General features: G+C 51.5%; 3 protein-coding genes across 3 annotated transcripts; 1 reads left to right on the top strand and 2 right to left on the bottom strand.

Annotated features, from left to right (window-relative positions):
• The first annotated feature begins 182 nt into the window (after positions 1–182).
• SMAC4_06114 (uncharacterized protein) lies at positions 183–3,102 on the top strand. The gene is made up of 3 exons (XM_066090393.1): positions 183–1,102; positions 1,203–2,093; positions 2,161–3,102. The coding sequence occupies exons 1-3, from the start codon at positions 371–373 to the stop codon at positions 2,833–2,835; spliced, it is 2,298 nt and encodes a 765-aa protein (XP_065947779.1). The 5' UTR covers positions 183–370; the 3' UTR covers positions 2,836–3,102.
• Positions 3,103–3,382: 280 nt separating this feature from the next.
• SMAC4_06113 (uncharacterized protein) lies at positions 3,383–8,867 on the bottom strand. The gene is made up of 3 exons (XM_066090392.1): positions 6,467–8,867; positions 4,385–6,303; positions 3,383–4,068 (listed from the first exon to the last, which is right to left on the bottom strand). The coding sequence occupies exons 1-3, from the start codon at positions 6,717–6,719 to the stop codon at positions 4,024–4,026; spliced, it is 2,217 nt and encodes a 738-aa protein (XP_065947780.1). The 5' UTR covers positions 6,720–8,867; the 3' UTR covers positions 3,383–4,023.
• A 3,466-nt stretch (positions 8,868–12,333) lies between these two features.
• On the bottom strand, positions 12,334–16,863 carry SMAC4_06112 (uncharacterized protein). Its single transcript, XM_066090391.1, has 5 exons — positions 15,248–16,863; positions 14,470–14,995; positions 13,708–13,744; positions 13,190–13,259; positions 12,334–12,966 (listed from the first exon to the last, which is right to left on the bottom strand). Exons 1-5 carry the CDS (start codon positions 16,326–16,328, stop codon positions 12,803–12,805), a joined length of 1,878 nt encoding a protein of 625 aa, XP_065947781.1. The 5' UTR covers positions 16,329–16,863; the 3' UTR covers positions 12,334–12,802.
• Positions 16,864–19,564: the final 2,701 nt, after the last annotated feature.

Genomic DNA, 19,564 nt, shown 5'->3' on the forward strand with positions numbered 1-19,564 from the left:
GGACGGCGTTCTCCTCGGATAATATACACTTTTCAAAACCTCGCAATGTCGGAGATAGCTTAGGAAAAGGGTTTTCCAAATAGTTTTTCGAAACCGCACAGAAATTAGGGTTTTTAACGCAAAGCCACGCCACGGTCCGACTTGGCTGACCGATGCTTTTCCCCCGCACTTATGTACCTATGCCCAGCCGCCGTCGCGGGCACGACTCATTATCTAGTATTGGTAGAACTTGGTCGAAAAATTCATCATTCAATTCGTTCATTCACCGCACCCTTTGGCTTCACGAATCAATCAGTCCGCCCCGCCCTCAGAACAAGGTGCTCCCCGGCGCGGAACCACCAAAAATAGCTGCCTTCGGCACATCATCACCATGTCGGCCATGGATATCGTTTCCACCGTGCACCTCCTCATTAACTTGGGATTGGAAATCAAGTCCCGATTGGACTCGCTCAACCAAGCTGCCGAAGAGCTTCAACTGCTGACCACCAATCTTATAATTTTGTCGAAGGTGTTTGAGGACCCCGTGCATGAGGACATCTTCAAGAGCAATGTGAAGGAGTTCACGATAATACTGGATGTCCTGCAAAGCATCGGACAGTCGTGCGCAGAATGCGCAAAGGCCTTGGACATTGACATTGCTGGAGCGAAAATTGCGACTAAGACAGAGTCGCGTAGCAAGAGATTTATGAAGCGGATATGGGCTTTCAATAGGATTCCTGACCTTCTCGCGGATATTCAGCGCAAGGCCGAACAACTTCAACGGGCATACAGCGCAGTGTCTCTTGTATTTCTCCAGGACATCAAGGTGCAACAGGGACGGGCGATTGGGAAGGAAACCGTTGAATCCGCCGTCGTACGAAAACCGACTATCCATGAAAACTTACTCAACCTGGATTTCAGCACGGATTTTGCTGACATCGACCGGATCGTGGGAAGTCTCATGAAGGAATGTGAAAGACTTCGGCAACAACTCCAGGAGGCTACTCTGTTTCCCGACACGTCAGCTGTTCAAGATTATCAAGCACAGAACCCAGAAGCAGCATCATTTTGGAAAGATCGATTTCAAAAAGATGAACTCAACGCCTCGGATCTTCGCTATGAGGTAGGGCGCTCGCCCCTCCCTTCTCTTTTATTTTTCTCCTTTTTTACTTCATTTTTTCTTAATATCGCCGCATCGTACTGACACTTTGCTCTCTTAACAGACGTTATACGTTTCTTGGGCACGCTTCGTACATGAGGTAGAAACGTCTTTTGTTCTCAACAAGATACCGACTGGAGTTTTTGAACCTGGAAACATCGACTTTGTTCGCCGGCAAGGATCTCGCTATTGGCTTGATAAAAGGGGCACGCGTCGTCTTTCCACAATCCGGCCTCTCTGGCTCCCGGCTCTTCGGTCTGCTCTCGATCCACTACACAAGGGTTACGTCAAGCCTCATGACTATTTCAATCTTCTTCACGACTCCTCCTTGTCTGACACGCTGAGAAGGTTGGCCCTCGAAAACGCAGGCTACGGTACACTTGTCGAATGTGAAAGGGAATCCGGGGATCTGCCTTTGCCGGCGGCAATCGAGTGCCCTTCTGATCACGTCGGCTGGATCTCTGCTCAGATTGTGGCCGTTCCAACACCTGATGAACTTGGAATCGTTACCGAGCAAGAGGTCAGGGATTCAAGCGGCGACGCCCTCTTCGGTTACTTCAACGATACTTCCCAAGACGTTCACGTCTACGTACGCTACCTTCAGACCGGTCAAATCGAGCGTAAGAGTCTCTCGAAGCGAGTTCGTCCAGTCGGAGGCATTTCTCTCGGCGCTGAATTGTCTATCCGGTATGAGCTGGAATCGGGTGATCATGCCTGGAGCGGTGACCTTCACATCACCGAGTTCAAGGCATGTTACGGGGGCCGGTACGTCATTACAGCGGGTGTGGGTCCGACTGCTATTGTCTTTTCCACGAGGCCGCTCAAGAATTCCTTCAAAAAGATGCTACGCGACGACGACGGTCCCTCAAGTTCTACCATACCGGAATTTGAGTGTACGCTTTTAGGGCCATCCAAGGTATTCACCCAGCCACCGAAAGTTGGCGAAAAGGTTCAGGTACGTATTATTTCTGTGAGGACACCGTATTATACATTTGCTAAGATACGATATGTGATCTGGCTAGATCGAGCACGACGGACTTTGGCACGATTCGCGAGTCACGCTAGTGGACGGCGATGAGATAGAGTATGTCGATTGGGACAGTGCACCGGAGCAAGTTCCAGTCGATAATACAGAAGCCCAGGACGATAGTGAAGACGACGAGGATCATAGCGACAGCCTTTTCTTTCCCGAGGAGCAGTTGGTGGAACTCGAAAAGGGCGCGCGGCGGCTATGGCGACCATGGCGGAGAAACATCCAACGGTACGACGTTCGACCTTATCGTTGCTTCCACATCGGCGACTCTATCGAGGCACCCGTCATGTACCCGGATTTCCGATACCACTACCATGTTACCGAGAACTCGGAGCTCTACCTTCCTGCTCGAATTGTTGACGTCCAAGGCGACCAGTATGTGGTCGAATTCAGTCCGGCGCTTTCGGTTCATGGGTGGTGGCCAGGAAGGATACCTAAGGGTGCACAAGTAGACCTAGTGCCAGGATCAGGCATCAAGGCAGAAAACCCGATCGACTTCAATCGCGTGACGGTAGGCATGGATAGGGTACGTCCTTTCTCTGCGGGGCCACGACCGGTCCTGGGTGTTCAGTCCGCGAAGCCATCTGGGTGGAGTTCATTTCAGGGCGTTCATCTCTGCAATCTTGAAGATCTTTTGGAGCGGAGTCTTTGGAACGACGTGTAGGGCGTGGAGGGTATCTGCGTTGCACAGCAGGATTCACCATGTTGTGTGTTTCCTTCACGGTTGAGTATGGTTAAGGTGGACGTTGATTGAGTCTTCTTTTTCGGCCCTGGGAGTGGTGGTAATACCAGGGGTGGTAGTGATTACTACAAACGTGTGTTGACAGCGTGATGCTTCAACTATGTACCCACCCGCCACTATTCACTTACACTACACCGCGTTTGGGTCTTGATAAATACAATCTACCTACAAAGTAAGCACATACGATCACAGATGGTAGAAAACTCGGGATCCCGTCCGCTCTCCCATAGATAAGTTACCAATCGCCTAACTAGTAGTTGGGTCGGTGACGACCAGCGAATCCCAGGTGTTGTATGTTTTTTTCCCTCAAATCCGATTTTTGTCATTTCCTTCTCCTTTTTGACGAACCGGTATCGGCACTTCATGATTTGTAAGTTTTTGAGCTGATTGATGATCCTAAGTCGATAGGGGGAGACCTTTCTTATGTTTCTTTTTTTTGCCAAGTGCATGATGTTGTAGGTACTGGTGAGTGTCAAGTGGCATGGTGGTATTTTTTTTAATTGAACCCCTTGGGTTAACAGCTGGGCATGTAACATCTGTCTGCTCGTCGACGACGACGGCGGACGCCCACAATGAAGTCGCTTTGACAATTGCTTGGTATACCGCCCTATAACCTGTAGCAGCGCAATAAAGGAAGGGCTCCCTGAAAAGACCCGCGATATTCAAGAGGAAACGGAAATGAAGCAGACAAGGTCCCAACAACAATAAGAATAAGATAGTGAAAGAAAAAAACAACGCCGGCCTCATGTGATGGTAACCAAACCCATGTCGGCTTTCCCAATTCCGCTGTCCTGGAGAATACCCAATGATGAAATAAAAAACCAAGAACTTTTATGCACCTTTGTCCCCTACTAATTGAAAATTGTCCGGCATGCGCTTTCTCTCTTCTCCGCTTGCACCCATTCTTGTCTTTGTCTGTCTCACATATCCAAGAAACGTCCCACAGCCCCCACAGAAGCCTGTCCAACGAACGGGGAAAAAAAGGAATAGAACATAACGATCTCTGTTCGGAACACCCCTATTGCCATATACATATGACCACAAATTATATACCACGCTCTTCCTTTAGGAAATGATTTGCTTTATCTGAGCAGATTATTCTGTTTTCGATCACACAGCCAGTTGGTTATGACTGCGGTAGTAACATGGGAGAAACTACATGAACTTGTTAGTTTCGTGTAACAGATCTCGAGGGAAAGAACGTTTGAAGCTTAATAGTGGGTTTCAAGAAAAGAAATGGACGAAGGATGTGAAGAATACGGGGGGAAGGAGCGCAGGAGTTTGGGTGATGGGGAGGGAAGGAGCAACATGAGTATAAGTGAATGTAGGGGAAGGAGTCAACGGGGAAGCAAGGTGAGCAGAGGAAGGCAGGTGCCGGCCCGATTGGAGGCGAAGATGGAAAGAACTGGGGGAGTGGGGCAACAAAAAAAGGAAAAATAGGCAGGGAACGTCCTGTGCATATGGAACTTACATTGATCATTATAATCATGGGGATATCAAACACATCCCGCTTGATGGTCCAGGTGTAGCTGCACTCCAGCTTACCATCTCGTTCCAGTTTTGAGATGCCGTGTTCTCCGTCGATCTTGGCGACCCTATTGCTCAGAATACTATTGCTAGCAACATTCGCGCCGGTTGAACGTTCTCTTTCGGTCTTTCCGGCTGGGCTACTATCTGGCCCTCCGTTGACGACGGTGCCGTTACTGCTACCGCTACCTCCCGCAGTTGTGGGGACAGAACTAGCAGCGGCGGCGGCAGCGTCCATATTCTCTTGCGTGCGGTACTTGAGAAGGCGGCATTTTCTCACCACAGTACCTCGACTGTGTGTGAACGCTAGTTGGGCGTAATCTTCGTAAAACTGCGTTACACTCGCTTCATCCATGAGTTCCGCAAGGAACACGGGCTGTGGCTGTTCTTTCTGTTGCTGTGATTGCTGTTGCTGACCGTCGGCGTTAGGACCCTGTTCTGGATTCAAAGGTTTTAGCCTGGGTGTTGTCCCCACAATGCCTCCTCTGCCTCCTTTGCTGCTAACGGATAGGGTATCAGAGTTAGTGCCACCCATATTCGCGTTGAGATTCAGAGTCTTCCCAAGCAGCACGTCCTTTGTCCACCCTGTTAGCGCGGTGAACTCTTTGTTGACACCCGCTATTTCGCCGGTTCGACGGCAAGCGATGGCCGGGCTGGGCGATTGGTGCATGAACTCTTCATGCTCGAAAAGGGCACGCTGGAAGCTTTTCTCCATGAAGATAAGGTCGGCCCTGTTGAGTGTTTTCATACATGACATGAACGACGGGCGAATGCTGGCTAGGGACCTTACGATGCTGATCGTGCTCGCGCCCGAAAATCGGTTCTGAAGTAGACTGATGAGCTTGTGGAAACTTGCCACATATTGGAATGGCTCCTTGACTGCCTCGTAGATAGATGATGGATCTCGCTGCCTCTTACCCAGAACTGACTGCGGCCCGAGTTTCCCCAAGGCCGGCGTCTTTGGTTTCTGCGTCCGTGACTGCTGGGAGCCCGGTTGGTTCCCTCCAGCACCAGGAACTCCGGTGTAGTTGGTGGTAGTGGGAGACTCGAAACCAAACCCAGTCGGTTGTGGACTGTTGTTCTCAGTACTAGGGCTTTGCAGACTCGTGGGACCAGCCGGGATAGCATAGGCATGCGGTAGACCATGTTGCAGGTTTCCTTGGGAGTATAGGCCACTGGAATGGGCATCCAGAGTCAGGAAGTCGCTCATCAACCCAGTGTTATTGTCATAAACCTTGTCGAACTGGTTCAGACCGTTTCCAAAGACTCCAGACGGATTGAATCCGACATCACCAGCAGTGCCCTGTTGCGATATGGACGGATCCCGCGGGGGAGTCTCAGCAGCGCCTGAGGACATGTGGCCCAGCATACCAAACTCCATGGCGCCATACTGGCTCCCGAAGTTGAGCCCCTCCAAATTGAAGTTGAAAATGGCAGGATTGCTTGGGTCAAAGAGCGCTGGAGGGAAGCTGTTCATAGGGCTTGAGACCGAGTTGACCCCAATGGAACCGAGCTGTGGGTTGCCAGAGGCCTGGAAGGTTGGCGATACAGGAGATTGCTGGGGAAAGGGCAAGTTCTCCGGTATGGACCCTAGTTGTGTTGCTGCCGACGAGAAGACCGGATACTGGGTCGACTGCGAGAAGAAGGTACCGACAGAAGATCCAGCATCCGACCCAGCATTTGACGGATGCCGATGGCCATTCCGGACGGACACAGCGGCAGCAGGATTGTAGTTGGGTCCTAATACGGGACGTAAGGCTTCAGGGGGAGCATCATGAAGATACTTTGCCTTTTTCCGGACACCGTCCTGACAAGCTTCGGCCAATCCACGTTTGATGCATCGCTGGCATGGTCGTTCATCACCTGGAGAAGAATCAGCATCAGCATGCAAATTCAGTTCCTGTTGTAATAGTGAAGGGGGACATGTTATGGACGTGATCGCAGTCGTTCCTTTGGGTGCTCGTTCAAGGGTAACAAAAGTTGATTTGGGGAGACAGAGGAATATAGCGATCAAGATCAAACTTACCGCAGGTCAAATGGGCTCTCTGACACGCATAACAGGCTCTCCGGGCTTTTTTCCTCCTAGGACGCAGGGGATCCTTGGGGTCGTACTTCTTCTTCTGGTCACCGTTGGTCTCGACACCTTCGGAAGCAGCGGATCGTTCGGCCATCTTTTCGTCGTCGTCCTTGGTAGTAGCCTCGGTTTCGTCGTACTCGTTGTCGCTCTCAGACACAGCACCCGAGACCTCTGCCTCGGCGGGTCCAACGTCGTCCGGCATCGTGCCTTAGCTCTATATATACAGACAGGGTCTTGGAGCCAGGACAGAGAGTGGTGGCAGGGGAATGCAGAATGTGATAGGAGACCCCCAAGCCAGCCAACTAGGTTGCGAGACGAGACAGGGCAGGCAGATAGGCAAGCAATCTGGCAGGCAAGGACGGGGAAGCTCTGAAGCAGGTAGGGACCAGGCTAGCAGAAACGTATCAGGTCCGATATGGGGGTCAGAGGGTGGGGACAAGCTTCAAAGACGCAAAAGCCTTCCTGCAGCAATCCCACGGTGGTGGCACCTTCACTTGGGAGGTTGATTGGCGCAGTCTGGGGCGCTTGGTTTACCAGGATGGAGCGCCTGACGAGCTGATGATCTGGCGGGAGGTGATGTACGTGTGGCGAAATCAATGGCGCCTCTAATTAAAGCAAGGTAGTAGTGAAGATGGTGGTGAGCGGCAGTGGTGGACGGCGGCAAGGCGGGGGATGGTGAAGCACAATGCGTAAGAGACCAGATATGGCATCCAAGGCTCTTGCCTCTTTGATACTGTGCCGGGACTGTGGGCTTCCGCACTATAGTCTGGGACGTGTTGACGATGGACTCGTCGACAAATGGCCGTCCTCCAGCTGACGAGGCCTGATACACAATGACCGGCACGTCGTCTCGTATTCTCAGTGGACTTGCTGTCCGCTCGAGCAGAACGGCCAATGGGCTCTGAGCCGGCTCTACAGAGGCGTTTCTCTGTGCAACGGGCTGGGCGAGTTGGCCAAGTACCTCGTCGACTATACACGGTGGAGTGTCTCGCAGGACTCTCTCCTTCTTCCTCCCCACACTAGTCCCCTCTCGTCCTCCTGGTGGCAGTCACGCGGCAGCGGATAAAGCACCCTTCCTTCTGACGGGGCGGTTGTGGTCTCCTTGGAGGTTGAGGAGCAGAAGTTGCTATGGCGATGGTAGGACAAGGGCAGTCGACTGTATCCCACTGCAGCTACCCGTTCTTTTATGCTTGTATGCACTTGGCGCCGCCTAACAGCAGCCCTCTCAATGACGGTTCGAGAGAGGGAAGATGCGTGTAAGTGGTAGCCAGACCAAGGGAAGATGGGTCTCGGCGTGAATCGGGGCTGACCTAGAACTGCTTCCAGGGCCCTCCAGACTCCAACGTGGTGGCGTATAAGCGGCTGTACGTGGGTGTAAGGTAGGTACTTGGTATGTGTGTTATGTCGGTAGTTTCCAGGGCAAGATGTAAGGTGTCGGCCCCGAAGCTCCTGGCTGTCCGTCTCTTGTCGATTTCTCTGTGGAATTCGCACTTTGTAAACCAAATTCAACCTGGCCCCGGTATGGTAATGTGGCGCGTCTAATTTCTCGATATCCTCCCGGTAACAAACTATTGCGCGTGGCACTCCCGTGTCCACCTCGTGGCCGACCGTGAGCGGACCGCTGACGGCTTGGATTCCAGCACTAGAAGTCTAGTGAGTAGCTTGGAAAGGCGGGAGAAGCTGTGTGCGCTGGACTAGGGATTGGTGGTTTGGTATGGGTGGGCGGTAAAAAAAGAAGTAGGCTTGCTTGTGAACGGTCGACAAGTGGTGTTGTTTACGGCGGGAGCGGCGGGCAAAGAGATGGTGACGGAAACAACAACGGCTCCGGCGACGAGTGTGGTGTCGAGGATGGCTCGGTGTGGCGGGGTGACCCTGGTGTCTCTGATGTTTCTTGATGTTTCTGGCGCCAATGACAGGACAAATGGCGGCTAGTCTCAGTTGTCGTTGTCGAAGAAGTAATATGCGTCTGTCTCGAAGATACTAGAGCTAGAGGTAATAGTAGTAGTAGCGGTGCTGGTGGTATTGTGCTGGTGCCATTCCCGAGACTCTGTTTTGACATGGCACTGGGGGGTGTGGTTGTGGCGTTGCGGTTGTCTGGGAAGTGAGGTCGAGGATATTCGGTTGAAGATCCAATGAGGTTCGCCGAGTTTTGCAGCACTCCCAAGGTTGTTGGACGACGGGACGACGATGACTGCGATTGCGATTGCGACTTGCGACTTGCGACGGACAAGGGGGCCGGGCCAGCCTTGAAGGAGGGGCGCAGTCAACTGTCAGGCCCTCTCTCTTTGGCTTCCCTTGTTGCTCCCAGTTGCTGCTGCGGGGTTTTCGCTGGGCAAAGAAGCAAAACCGAGGCCCTTTCTTGTGCCGCCAACGAGTGTGGACGGAGCAAGGGGAAGGATTCGAAGTTGGAAGTTCCCCAACTCACACTGCAAATGTTGAATTGGCGAGCAGGAACGGCGGGCAACGGGAGAGAAAGTGTCAAACTGAAGAGAAGTTGCTCGCGTGCAAGTGTCGGTGGGCTCGGTACATCCAAACGGCTGGGCTTGTAGCCAGTACTTGGCCCGACAAGACTCTGCTCTCCCCCATCCGGGTACTCGGTACTCAAAAACAATACCCGACCCGAGTCATTCGCACTTTCACCATTTGCATGTGGATGTCAGCCAATTCAGCCTAGGACGGATGGTCTGTGCTTTTACAACCCAACCGAAGTCGTCTGGTCGTCAAGGTTCTTCTTGTGGCATCTCCAAACTCCACAGTGACAGAATCTCCTGGTCCCACTGTCCCCCTGGCCCATGCTGCCTGCCTGCATTGGGCTGAAGATGATTGTGCAGGCGTCCATCAGTGATCCGCAGCTCTTGCTTGTTGTTCCAGGCACCGTCACTTTTCGGATTTGGCAACCCAGATCTCTCACAACAGTGGAAGGTGCAAATCTCAGACAGCATCCGTGGACCGTGAACTGCTGTGGTGTACTTGCCATTTTCTCGGTTTCTGTTGATACCCGTGTCTTTCCATTTTGACCAGACTCCAGTCGCCAATGGGTCTCACTGTTCAAACATTTTTTTCAATTTCATTTTTTTTATTCATGATGATGACGGTGCCAATGTCTGCAATGTCACTCACCAGAGGAACCGCGCGGGCCGCAGAGTGGAATCCATCTCTTTTTTTTCCTTGTCACCTCCTCCCGTCTCCCGAGTCCCGAATCCCGACATCCGTCTGTCAGGCACTTGCTTGCTGGCCCATCCTGTCCAGCGCTTCCGCTTGGCCAAAAAGTTTCCGTTATCTTATCGGACATTTGAGATTGAAGTTCTTCCCGCCTCCAACTCTTCTCTTCTTTCCTTTTATTTTCTTACAAGGAACATAAACTGAATCAAATGAAAAAAGATCACAGCGCAACGGCAAACGGAGCATTGGCCCAATTTGGTCACTCTTGAACCTGCGTTCCAGCTCGATACTGCCCTTGAAGTTGTTCGAGATCTGTTATTCTCCTTGACGCTATCGATACCGCGATATCAACAACGGCCTCGATGGTGGTTGGCCGCACATCTTGCTAGTGACAGGACGGAAGGACGGGATGCAGACATGGGCCGTCTTGTGGGCAGATGCTTCAGTTGAGCCAGGAACCGTCAGGGCCCTAGAGGGCGGCGGTTGACGAACCACGATTGTCCATGGCCATGTGGCGCCCCGAGATCAGCTGGCATGATCCGCCTTGATCGGCTCCAGGATTCATCAGAGCCCATGCATCGTCAGGAACAAGCAACGAAACCTTCAACAGTCGCCCTCCCAATTATACACCTCTCCTGGCCTTGGCACCCACTCACGTCAGTCTAGACAATGCCATTGAGGCTGAACGTACAACACTCTGTGCCAACATTTGTTGCTCGATACTACACAGTACGCAACTACCCAGGCCACACACGCATGCCTATACGGTTTCTACGACCTGAAAACCACGACTCTGTATTGGAAAACACCACCATCATGACCACCACCTCCATGCCTCGGACACTTGCACACAGTACCTGTATACGAGATATCTGCACACAGCAATCCCTCTCTACACTTGCCCTACATTCTACCTTGCAGTACACTGCTTCAAGACACCAGGCTTGAGATCCGGAGCGCTACGAAACATACATTGTTACAAACCCGGCATCTCCCGTTATCATACGGGACAACTGCTACTTCCAACATGGTCTTATCACTCCCTCCAGGTGCCTCAGACCTTCTTTACCTCACCGACTTTATCTCGCCTTGTTCAACATGAACTGGGAGCTAGCTCCATGGGTCAACCTTAGCAATCCGTCGAACCTGAGACGCACCATTCAGCAGTGTTCCAGCGGCTCGCGCGGATTGCGTCAACCCGTTCAACGAGACTAGTCCTTGTCTGGTGGACTTTGCGGTGTCCGAGACAATATCCTCACTTTTATCCACAATCAGCCTAGCCGTGGCGCCTGTTGTGCGGTCCAAAATCGCTGATCGGTGTGGAGGTTGGTTGGAACTGAGGTCCACCGTGCCCCCTTTCGTCTTCCTACATGCCTAGGTAACCCGCCTGGTGTTGCTTCTGCTCTTGATGCTGCTATAGCAACACCATCCAAGTCTCTACCTGCCCCTACTACACACCAACCGCTTGCCCCTGGTCTAGGAGGCATCCTGTCGTCTTCCGTACACGCACCACATGAGAATGCGATGACAGGGCTGTAGTCACCACGACTGGTTGACCGATGCTCGCTCACCCTTGAGAAGTTATGCAATGGAAACCCTTGATGAGACGAACTAAAACCGCCATGTAACACTATCTACACTTCGCTTTGCTCATGGTGGACTCTTACTTGCATTGGCTAGCCAGTGACAACCTCCAGTTCACTACACAACTGCTAGTTCCCACACTCAAGCGTGACGACAGCCGCCTGGGCAGGTCATCACCGCCGTCGTCACTACAGGGTGAACAAGACCAATGACAGGACAGAAAAGGATATGTGTTGCCGAGACACAAGCCTAGGGCACGGGAGTCGCTATACCAAGTACGTCGATCCATTGGGAAGGACCTCGAAAGTTACCATTGCTTATGGGCATCATACTGGCACTCCGCACTTCCTTCCGGACCGTAAGCCAAAAGGTCACATCCTGATCAACCCAGCTCCTCGTCAACCAGTCTTATGGTTTTTTTTCGAGGTGGGGCATCGCCATTGCCTTGAGTGGGGATGGTCACGTTGTTGAAAGGTGCATCAGCGATGGAAACGCCCGGCATATCTACTACTCAAAGCATCCTCCTGCAGATCGTACAGAGCGCCCACGACATAGCTTCAAGCCCCCTCGCGGCAAACGCCGTCTACGGCATGCACTTCAGTATCTTCAACTGACTCTGTGGGCATGCGGGCCGTAAGGGGTACCTACATGACCCCCTTCAGTCCATCGCAGACCGATGTTGGGCATCAATGCAACCACAGATCTTCGGCCTCGGTCCCGGTCTCTTCAGCCGGGGCATGGTGAAGCCGCCGTACACCTTGGTCATACTCTGACGAGTCTGTTGTCAGAATATGCCGAGTGGCTACAATGATACCACTGCACAAGCACCTCTCGGTCCCCCACTCCATACTTAACCCAAACAGCCACGTATTCAGTAGGTCATGGACGGCCATACTCGGACATTATACCCCATGCTTACAGCAAAAACAAGGTAGGAAGATGATCATTACGCATTCACAGGTATCGGATCATGATCCCGCCCTCCTTTTTCCAAGTGGAAAGATGGTCTGTTTTGCTAGTGGGATCGGACATGGAAACATGCTCTGGCCAAGGGCGAACTTATCTCATTGCAATTTTTTCATGATTTAGTCGAGTCATCGACGACACTCGGAATGGGCCATGACACGCAGCGTGCGATTTTCTCAGGCAACAGCGCCGATCCATTATCGCTTTTTGCTTTTCCATCGTCTTTGCCATTATAGCTTGGCACTATTTCCCTGTCTTCTCGTAACCATTCCTATTCTATGTCCATGTCTCAGACGGCATGCAGATTATGCTTGTAATCTGCTTTGCTGCCTTGTTGTGGTGCTCTAAATGCCAACCATCTACTGCCTCAGACAGCGACACATGGCACTCCTTGCTTATTTCCTCCTGATTGTTGCAATTATAACCTGTCTTAGTGCGGGAGGGACGGAAGGCCCCATATGCCGGTCAATGGTGTTTCTGAAGAAAGAAGAAAAAGAAGAAACAGTCCGGTGAGAGTTTATCCAGCCACTCGCAACTCTTTAAGCCCGTTATGCGTTTTTCTCCCCACCCATCTTACGACCGGGCTGCAAATCTGCTTCTGGCCCGTATCCTCTTGCCGAACACAAAAAAGATGTACGGGAAAGGCATCATCCCCAGGGTAATGAAGGCGATGAGGGCCGTGGCCCACTGGAAGCCAAGCCTCTCGTACATTTGGATTCCAAACAATGGGAAGGCAGCTGTATTCAAGTGCCAAAAGTCAGCATAGAATCCCATGTCGAGAAACCAGCCACAAGATACAAGGTGTCATGGCGGTATGAACCCGGAAAATCCAGCTGAAAGGAAGAACGGCAGATGCATGTCCTGGGCGCTGCTGGACCGGTGTCACCAAGACACACACCGACAACCCCAAAGCTGCATAAACGACACATACACCGGGGTCTATGTTGACTTGAGACTTACCTGCAAAGGAGCATCGCACAAGAGCATTTGCGGCTAAGGCACTTGCTGCGTATCGCGGGTATGCGTCAACCTGTATACGAAACGCCTTCTAGTCAGCGCTGTTACTTTACCCAATCTTTGCTTTCGCTTTCTGTCCAATCCGATGCCTTCAATGACACTCCATATCTCTGCGTGTATGGTGTGTGTACACGGCAGGATAATTGTCTTTTTGTACTCCCCACCTCTTCCTTTTATTCTCCTTTCTCTCAAGGGACACCCACACAACCCTCTCTCACCTTGGCCATTCAAGTGACCAAGCAGAGGTTAAGTCCGGGGTCACGGGAGGTGAAAGTCAAAAGGGAGGCAAAATATCAACCCCATTCAGCAATGATCACAATATCATGTTTTTGACATGGCATGGCATGATGGATGATGCTGACATTCTTCCCCATTTTTGATATCCGCTCCCACACATAAGAGGCGTTTCTTTTCTTCGGGTCTGTTTTAGGGTTTGGGAAAGAGAGAGTAACCGCACTTACCAAGAATGTGAAGATGCCGGTGAAGGCGAATGACATGCTATATGCAAGACAAGTCAGGACCGGTTAGCGACATCATGGAACCTTGCAGACGCGAGATAAACAACAACCGGGGGCGGGAGGGAAAAAGAAAGGAGCCAAGTGGAAATGGGGAAGAGAGAAAGAGAGAGAGAGAGCCCAAGCCTTAAACCAGGTCCTGGAAGACACGAGGGCAGGATGGTAGCCAGCCCCATTTGCCCTTTTTAGCATCAATTGTGACCAAGCCATCGCTAAGGCTCTGGGGCCTCGGAGAAAGACGGAGAGATAGAGACAAAGACATTGGGGGAGGAAGCCACAACACAAAACGCAGAGTCCGAGAAGTTCTCAATCGGTTTCTGCGGCAATCGGCTTGGTAGCAGGAGTACTACGCCGTCCACGTACTCCTCAACCACTCCTACCCCGGACCATGACCAGGCTTCGTCAATGAACCTGGGGAAGGAGGCTGAGGGTGGGTGTCACTTGCGCACCATCCTACGCGCCATGCTTCTCAGTGTCGCCCCCACACCCTTCTTTGTCTTCCTCCCTCTCCACTGTCTCTCTCTCAAACACACAAGCAGGCGGAATATCGGCCTTCCGGGCAGACAACATGAAGCCCACTCCCTTCCCACTGCACCTAAAACCATTCTGGTCATGAATTTCACTCAGGGGAAAGAGCAATGAAGATGGAGGACGGGGTAAACCAAGTAACACACTGCAGAAAGGGAAACACAAGGCAAGTGCACTCACCCCAGACCAAAGATCGACGACCCAATGACAGGCACGATCCAATGCACCCACGGATACGTGCTAAACCCGAACATGAACAGACCACCCGTAATGAGCGGGGCGCCCACAATGACGGGCGGCAGCTGGTCCTCGGGCTCGCCCTTCATGATGCCCGTCTTCTTGAATCGCTTCTCGGCCAGGCCATTTCTAATGCGCGTCCAGACGGGAGTGATGAAGCAGGCCAGGACCATGGACACGCCGAGGCCCATGAAGGTGAGTCCGACCTGCCAGAGATTGAAGCCATAGTTGGTGCGGAAAACGAGGGGAAATGCGCCAAAGAAGAGATACAAAACGCCCAGGAGTACCGCCGTGTAGATGTCCAGGATGAGACACATGGGCTCAAGCAGGAGAAGCTGAAACGGTCGTAGGAGGGAGTAGCCAACGGTGGAGACGACGGACTTGGTGGTGCGCTCGATTGGGGCGTGCCAGCGGTTGTCGCCGGTGGTCTTTCGGAGATTGGCGGCCTTGCGCTTAAGGAGAACGGGGTCTGTGTGTTGACAAAAAAAGGTGGTGAGTAAGAATGTAAGTCAGGGGGTTTGTTTACTTTTTCCTTCTTTCAGTTTCCTTGTCTTGGCTCATACTCTTTTCTTGGGCCCGCGGTTGTCCCTTCTTTCTTCCTTCATCTTACGAAGCTTTCTTTCCACATCAACCGCTGAACCAGAATTGCGCTTTCTGACACTGGGTTTCCGGGCTCCAGAAATTTCGCGGATTGAAATAAAGGAAATGAGGAAAGACCTACGATAAGTTTCCGGTACCAGCACTACAACGCAAACCAGCAACACTCCAGCGCAAATGATCAAAAAGTAATGCGTCCATCTCCAGCTCGTGAAGGTATTGATCAGTCCTCCCACAAACGGTCCCGTTGACGGTCCAATAAACGGCGACAACGCAAAGATGGCCATGGGCAACTGGAACTTATCCCTAGTGAACAAATCGCCCACCGTGCCACCGGAGACACTCAAAAACGCGCTGCCCGCCAGACCCTGGAAGAACCTCGCAATAACCATGGTCTGAATGTTCTTGGCCACCGCACTAGGGATCAACCAGATCAAAAACCCAGCAAATGAGCAAATGTAGATGGGCCTCCTCCCATAAAACTCGGCCAGCGGTGACCAGAACGGACCCAGCGCGATGCCCAGCACAAAGAACGAGAGGCCAAGCGTTGCTACTATGCGACTGCAGTGGAACTCGGCATTCATCTGCGTGTACGTGGCCGTGTAGATGGCCGAGGCGTGCGTCACGGCAAAGGAGCCGACGCTCAACACCCCGATGATGATCCATTTCCGCCAGGTCGCCAGGCTCCGCGGGTTCAAAGGGTCCGAGTCGCCTCCTTCCCAGCCGACTTCGAAGCGCTTCTCTTCGTCGACGGTCTCGCCGGCGCCTTCGCGGGCTGCCGCTTCTTCGTCTGCTTCTTCCTCCTTCTCGGCTTCGTCTTCTAGGTCGTCTACGCCGAAACCGTTGTTGGAACGCGAGCGCGAGATGTGGCTGAGTGTAGACTTGTGACTCTGTCGGCTAAGTGGTCGAGGTTGATGCGGTTGCGATTGGGGGCGGGTTGATATGGGCGCGAAGCCGATGTCGTCCTCTGTTTGGGATGAGGCTGATGAGGAATCGAGGTCTTTCTCCTTGTGCTTCTCATCATGGCCTGTCGCCACCGCCGACGCCGTGTGAGAGGCCCGGGGCGTGGTTGAGCCGCTTGTTCCATGGCTACCGCTGAACTGACCATTTTCGAGGCCTACGTCATTTGAAGATTGGTTGATCTGAGCTGTAGCTGAGTTGAGGTGAGTGGCATGGTAGTTTTCCACCTCTTCTAGCTCGTTCATCGTGTTCTCCTTGCGCTGGCGTTGCGCAATCTGTCGTCAGAGAATATGGTTCGTCCTTCTGTCGCTTTTTATTTCCCTTCTGCGGTTTGTTCGATGTCAACCGGTGAGATGGGTTTTCAAAGGTTGGGCCCGTCGTTCGTCGCCGGTAAGTTCCTCTAAGCCCTTCGGATACTGAGATCTGTAACCAACTGGCGATCGATCCGATCCGGTTGGTTGTTGCGATTCTCGTTAAGTTCTGCTTCCGTTGATTCTTGCGTTTTATATCAAAGACCAAGGTCCTCGTTATACAAGTGCACTTCGGTATTCCTAAGAATTATATATGGAATGAGATGACGCAAAAAGTGTTGAGTTGGTTGGACCCACACGTCGTCGTCAAGTCGTCCGGGCAGTCGTACCCGGTGAGAGGATTACAGACTTGTTCGTTTCATCAACACACCGTCGGAGAGATATTGGGACGACAGCTAGCTGCGGAATGGATGCTGAAGGATGAAAACGTAGGAAAATCTATGTAGGATCGGAATGAGGAAAACTCATGAAGAAAAGGATAAAAAGGAAACGACGAACTAGTCTAACTACCGCTTTTTCTTCCAGATCTGCAAAAAGGAGGGGGATGGGGACGGGGGACGGTGGACGGGGATGGTTACCCCGGGTTTAAGTTTTTTTGGTGACCGAACTATCAACTAAATAGTATTGGTTTCTTTTGGGAAAAGTCCTCTTTCCCTTTTTCGGTCGATCGTGACATCCCAAGTGGAAATGTCGAAGCATGGAAGGTGGTGTGGTGTGCCTGAGTAACCAGCATGAATGACTCCAATTGATTGATGATTGATAATGCTTTCTGCTTGTCAAGTTTCCTTTTGGGGTTGGGTTTCTTCAGTTATGTTTCCTCACACCGTGTTTACAACGAATTACCAATTATGTAAAGCTAGGAGGCTAGCAAAAGCTAGAGGATGCTGGGGAACCATGTTTGCCGGGAATATCTTCTTCCAGATAGATGGGCTCACTTCACTGTTCTCCGCATATTTCATCATCCATTTGGATTGGGAAGAATGACCGGTGTGTCAAGCTGGCTGAAGAAAAACAGAAAAGCAACACACAAAGAAAAACGACGTGAACGAGAATTTGAGAAGAGGAAAAAAAGAAGAAGAAAAAAGGGCCTAACCGCACCCACCAACGTGCCGTCCGTTCGAGTGGTCATGGTCATGGTCATTGTCATAAGAGTTAGTTGTTGGTGTGCGGTGCGGACGGGTACCAACCATGATTGATGTAATCGATTACAAGGGTCCTTGTAAATTTGTCAAAAGATCAGCGGTTGGAACTTCCCAAAACTACACCTAAGAGAACTAAGTTGGAGAAGGCGAGGAGAAGAGAGCTGCTCGAGCTGTCAAATCCCTGCACACATACGGTAAAAATCGTAGACGCATACGGTAAATCGACCTTTTAAGGGTGTGCAGCCAATCCTGACGGGGTCTTCACCACGCCGCCAAGCGCCAAGACCTTCGATGAAAGCTTCAAAATCAACACCACCACCATAGTTCACAAAACGGATTTGTATCTGCAACGCAGTAGAGATGAGTTTCGCTTGCCATTGACTGTGGAAAATCAATAATGCTCCCTATGAAGATGGCAGCAACTGGTTCAAGGGCACTTTCACTAGTCCGGGGACATCGATATGATAAGGCAAGGACCCCAGCTCCAGGCCTGGTGCAAAGCCTGTATGGTAGTCTTCAACGCCCTCCTCAACTTTCCCTTTCAACACCACCTCTCCGCCTCAAAAGGGAGGTAGACAAATGGCGAATCCTCAACCTCATAAAACCTTCGGAGACTTCGTGAGGCGAGTGCAAATTTCAATATTCTATAGAGGCCATGTTGACTTGCAACTGAAGGTGGTTTACCGTATGAGGCTACGGTTTTTACCGTATGTGTGTACGGATTCCGTCGAGCTGTAATCGACATCCGTAATCGGCTTCTTTTCCGAGATCGCTGAACTTCTTATACATACTACGGGCATAACTAAAAAGCAAACATGCATCTCGCTATGTATAATATTTGGTGAAGCTTGTGAAGCCCTACCGTACTACCCGTCATGGATAACGGTATAGAGAAGGCAGGGAGGAGACCACCGGAAAACCAGAGAGAAGAAGACGAAGTGCGTTGATGTGTAAAAAGGCATTCTATCCGGGAATAGGAAATATCCAACGTCGGTGGCTGCTGTCTGGCCGACCAGCGAAGGGGTGCTCACAGGGTTAGAGGCGTCATGTGCCTGGGGCGGGCTATAGACAGACTACCCCCTCTCCTTATATCTAGAATACTTAACCACTTTGGGCAAGACTAGAAGGTTTTGATCTTATCTTATCTCTAGCTAACACCACAACACAGAATTATCACCGAGATTCGTTAGCTCCCAAACTTTTTTTCTTCACGATTCTCCAAGAAACCGAAGCTGACCAACGTCCGCGATCCCAACTCCCAAACGACCCCAAAGTCAAGGCTTTGCACTCAAAGCAATGCAATTTCGATAGAAGCACTCCCGTAGATGAATAAAGTCCTCGGAATGGGAAAGGCCTTCATTTGCTTTCTGTTTCTTTTTTGGACTACATTACTTACTAGGCAAGAGCGTTATCGGTGACGACGGGACGGGTGAGGTGCACTGTCCGTGAAAGGTCGCTGTAGACGGGGTCCAGTTGTCGCTGCAATGCCCTGCTGTAGGATTCTATGGACTTCAGGGTCGGGTGCCATTGACGACTCATTCCATTGCCGTTTTTTGTGCAGCGGTAAAATATGGGCAACTCTTGCCCAGAAGGGTTAAGTAGTCTAGATATAGGGAGAGGGGGTAGTCTGTCTATAGCCCGCCTCCATGTGCCTGGCGGCCTTCAACGACGGCTTGCACCTACCAGCTTAGTCCGGCTTCGCAACTTGCGATATATTGTAGGTAAGCGGCGACCGAAATATTGTCTGAACAACTCGAACTCATCAGAAAAGAAGAAAAGCGATGATATGATGTGAGGTGAGGTATTGAAAACCGAAACAGCGAAACCACAGGACGAAACTCGGCATTGCAGTGGGACAGCAATACACCATGCATTACAGCAGCAGCAGCAGTGCTGCATGCAATGGACGCTGAGATCGTTGGTTGGCGCTCTGCCATTTCATTAACAAATTCCTTGGCAGTCCATGTCGAAAGAAAGATTGGAAATGTTCCGTTCCAACGTCTCCCTCCCATTGTAACCCGCGCATGA

Source organism: Sordaria macrospora, chromosome 7 (genome assembly GCF_033870435.1).
Source record: "Sordaria macrospora chromosome 7, complete sequence".
Lineage (NCBI taxonomy): Eukaryota > Fungi > Ascomycota > Sordariomycetes > Sordariales > Sordariaceae > Sordaria > Sordaria macrospora.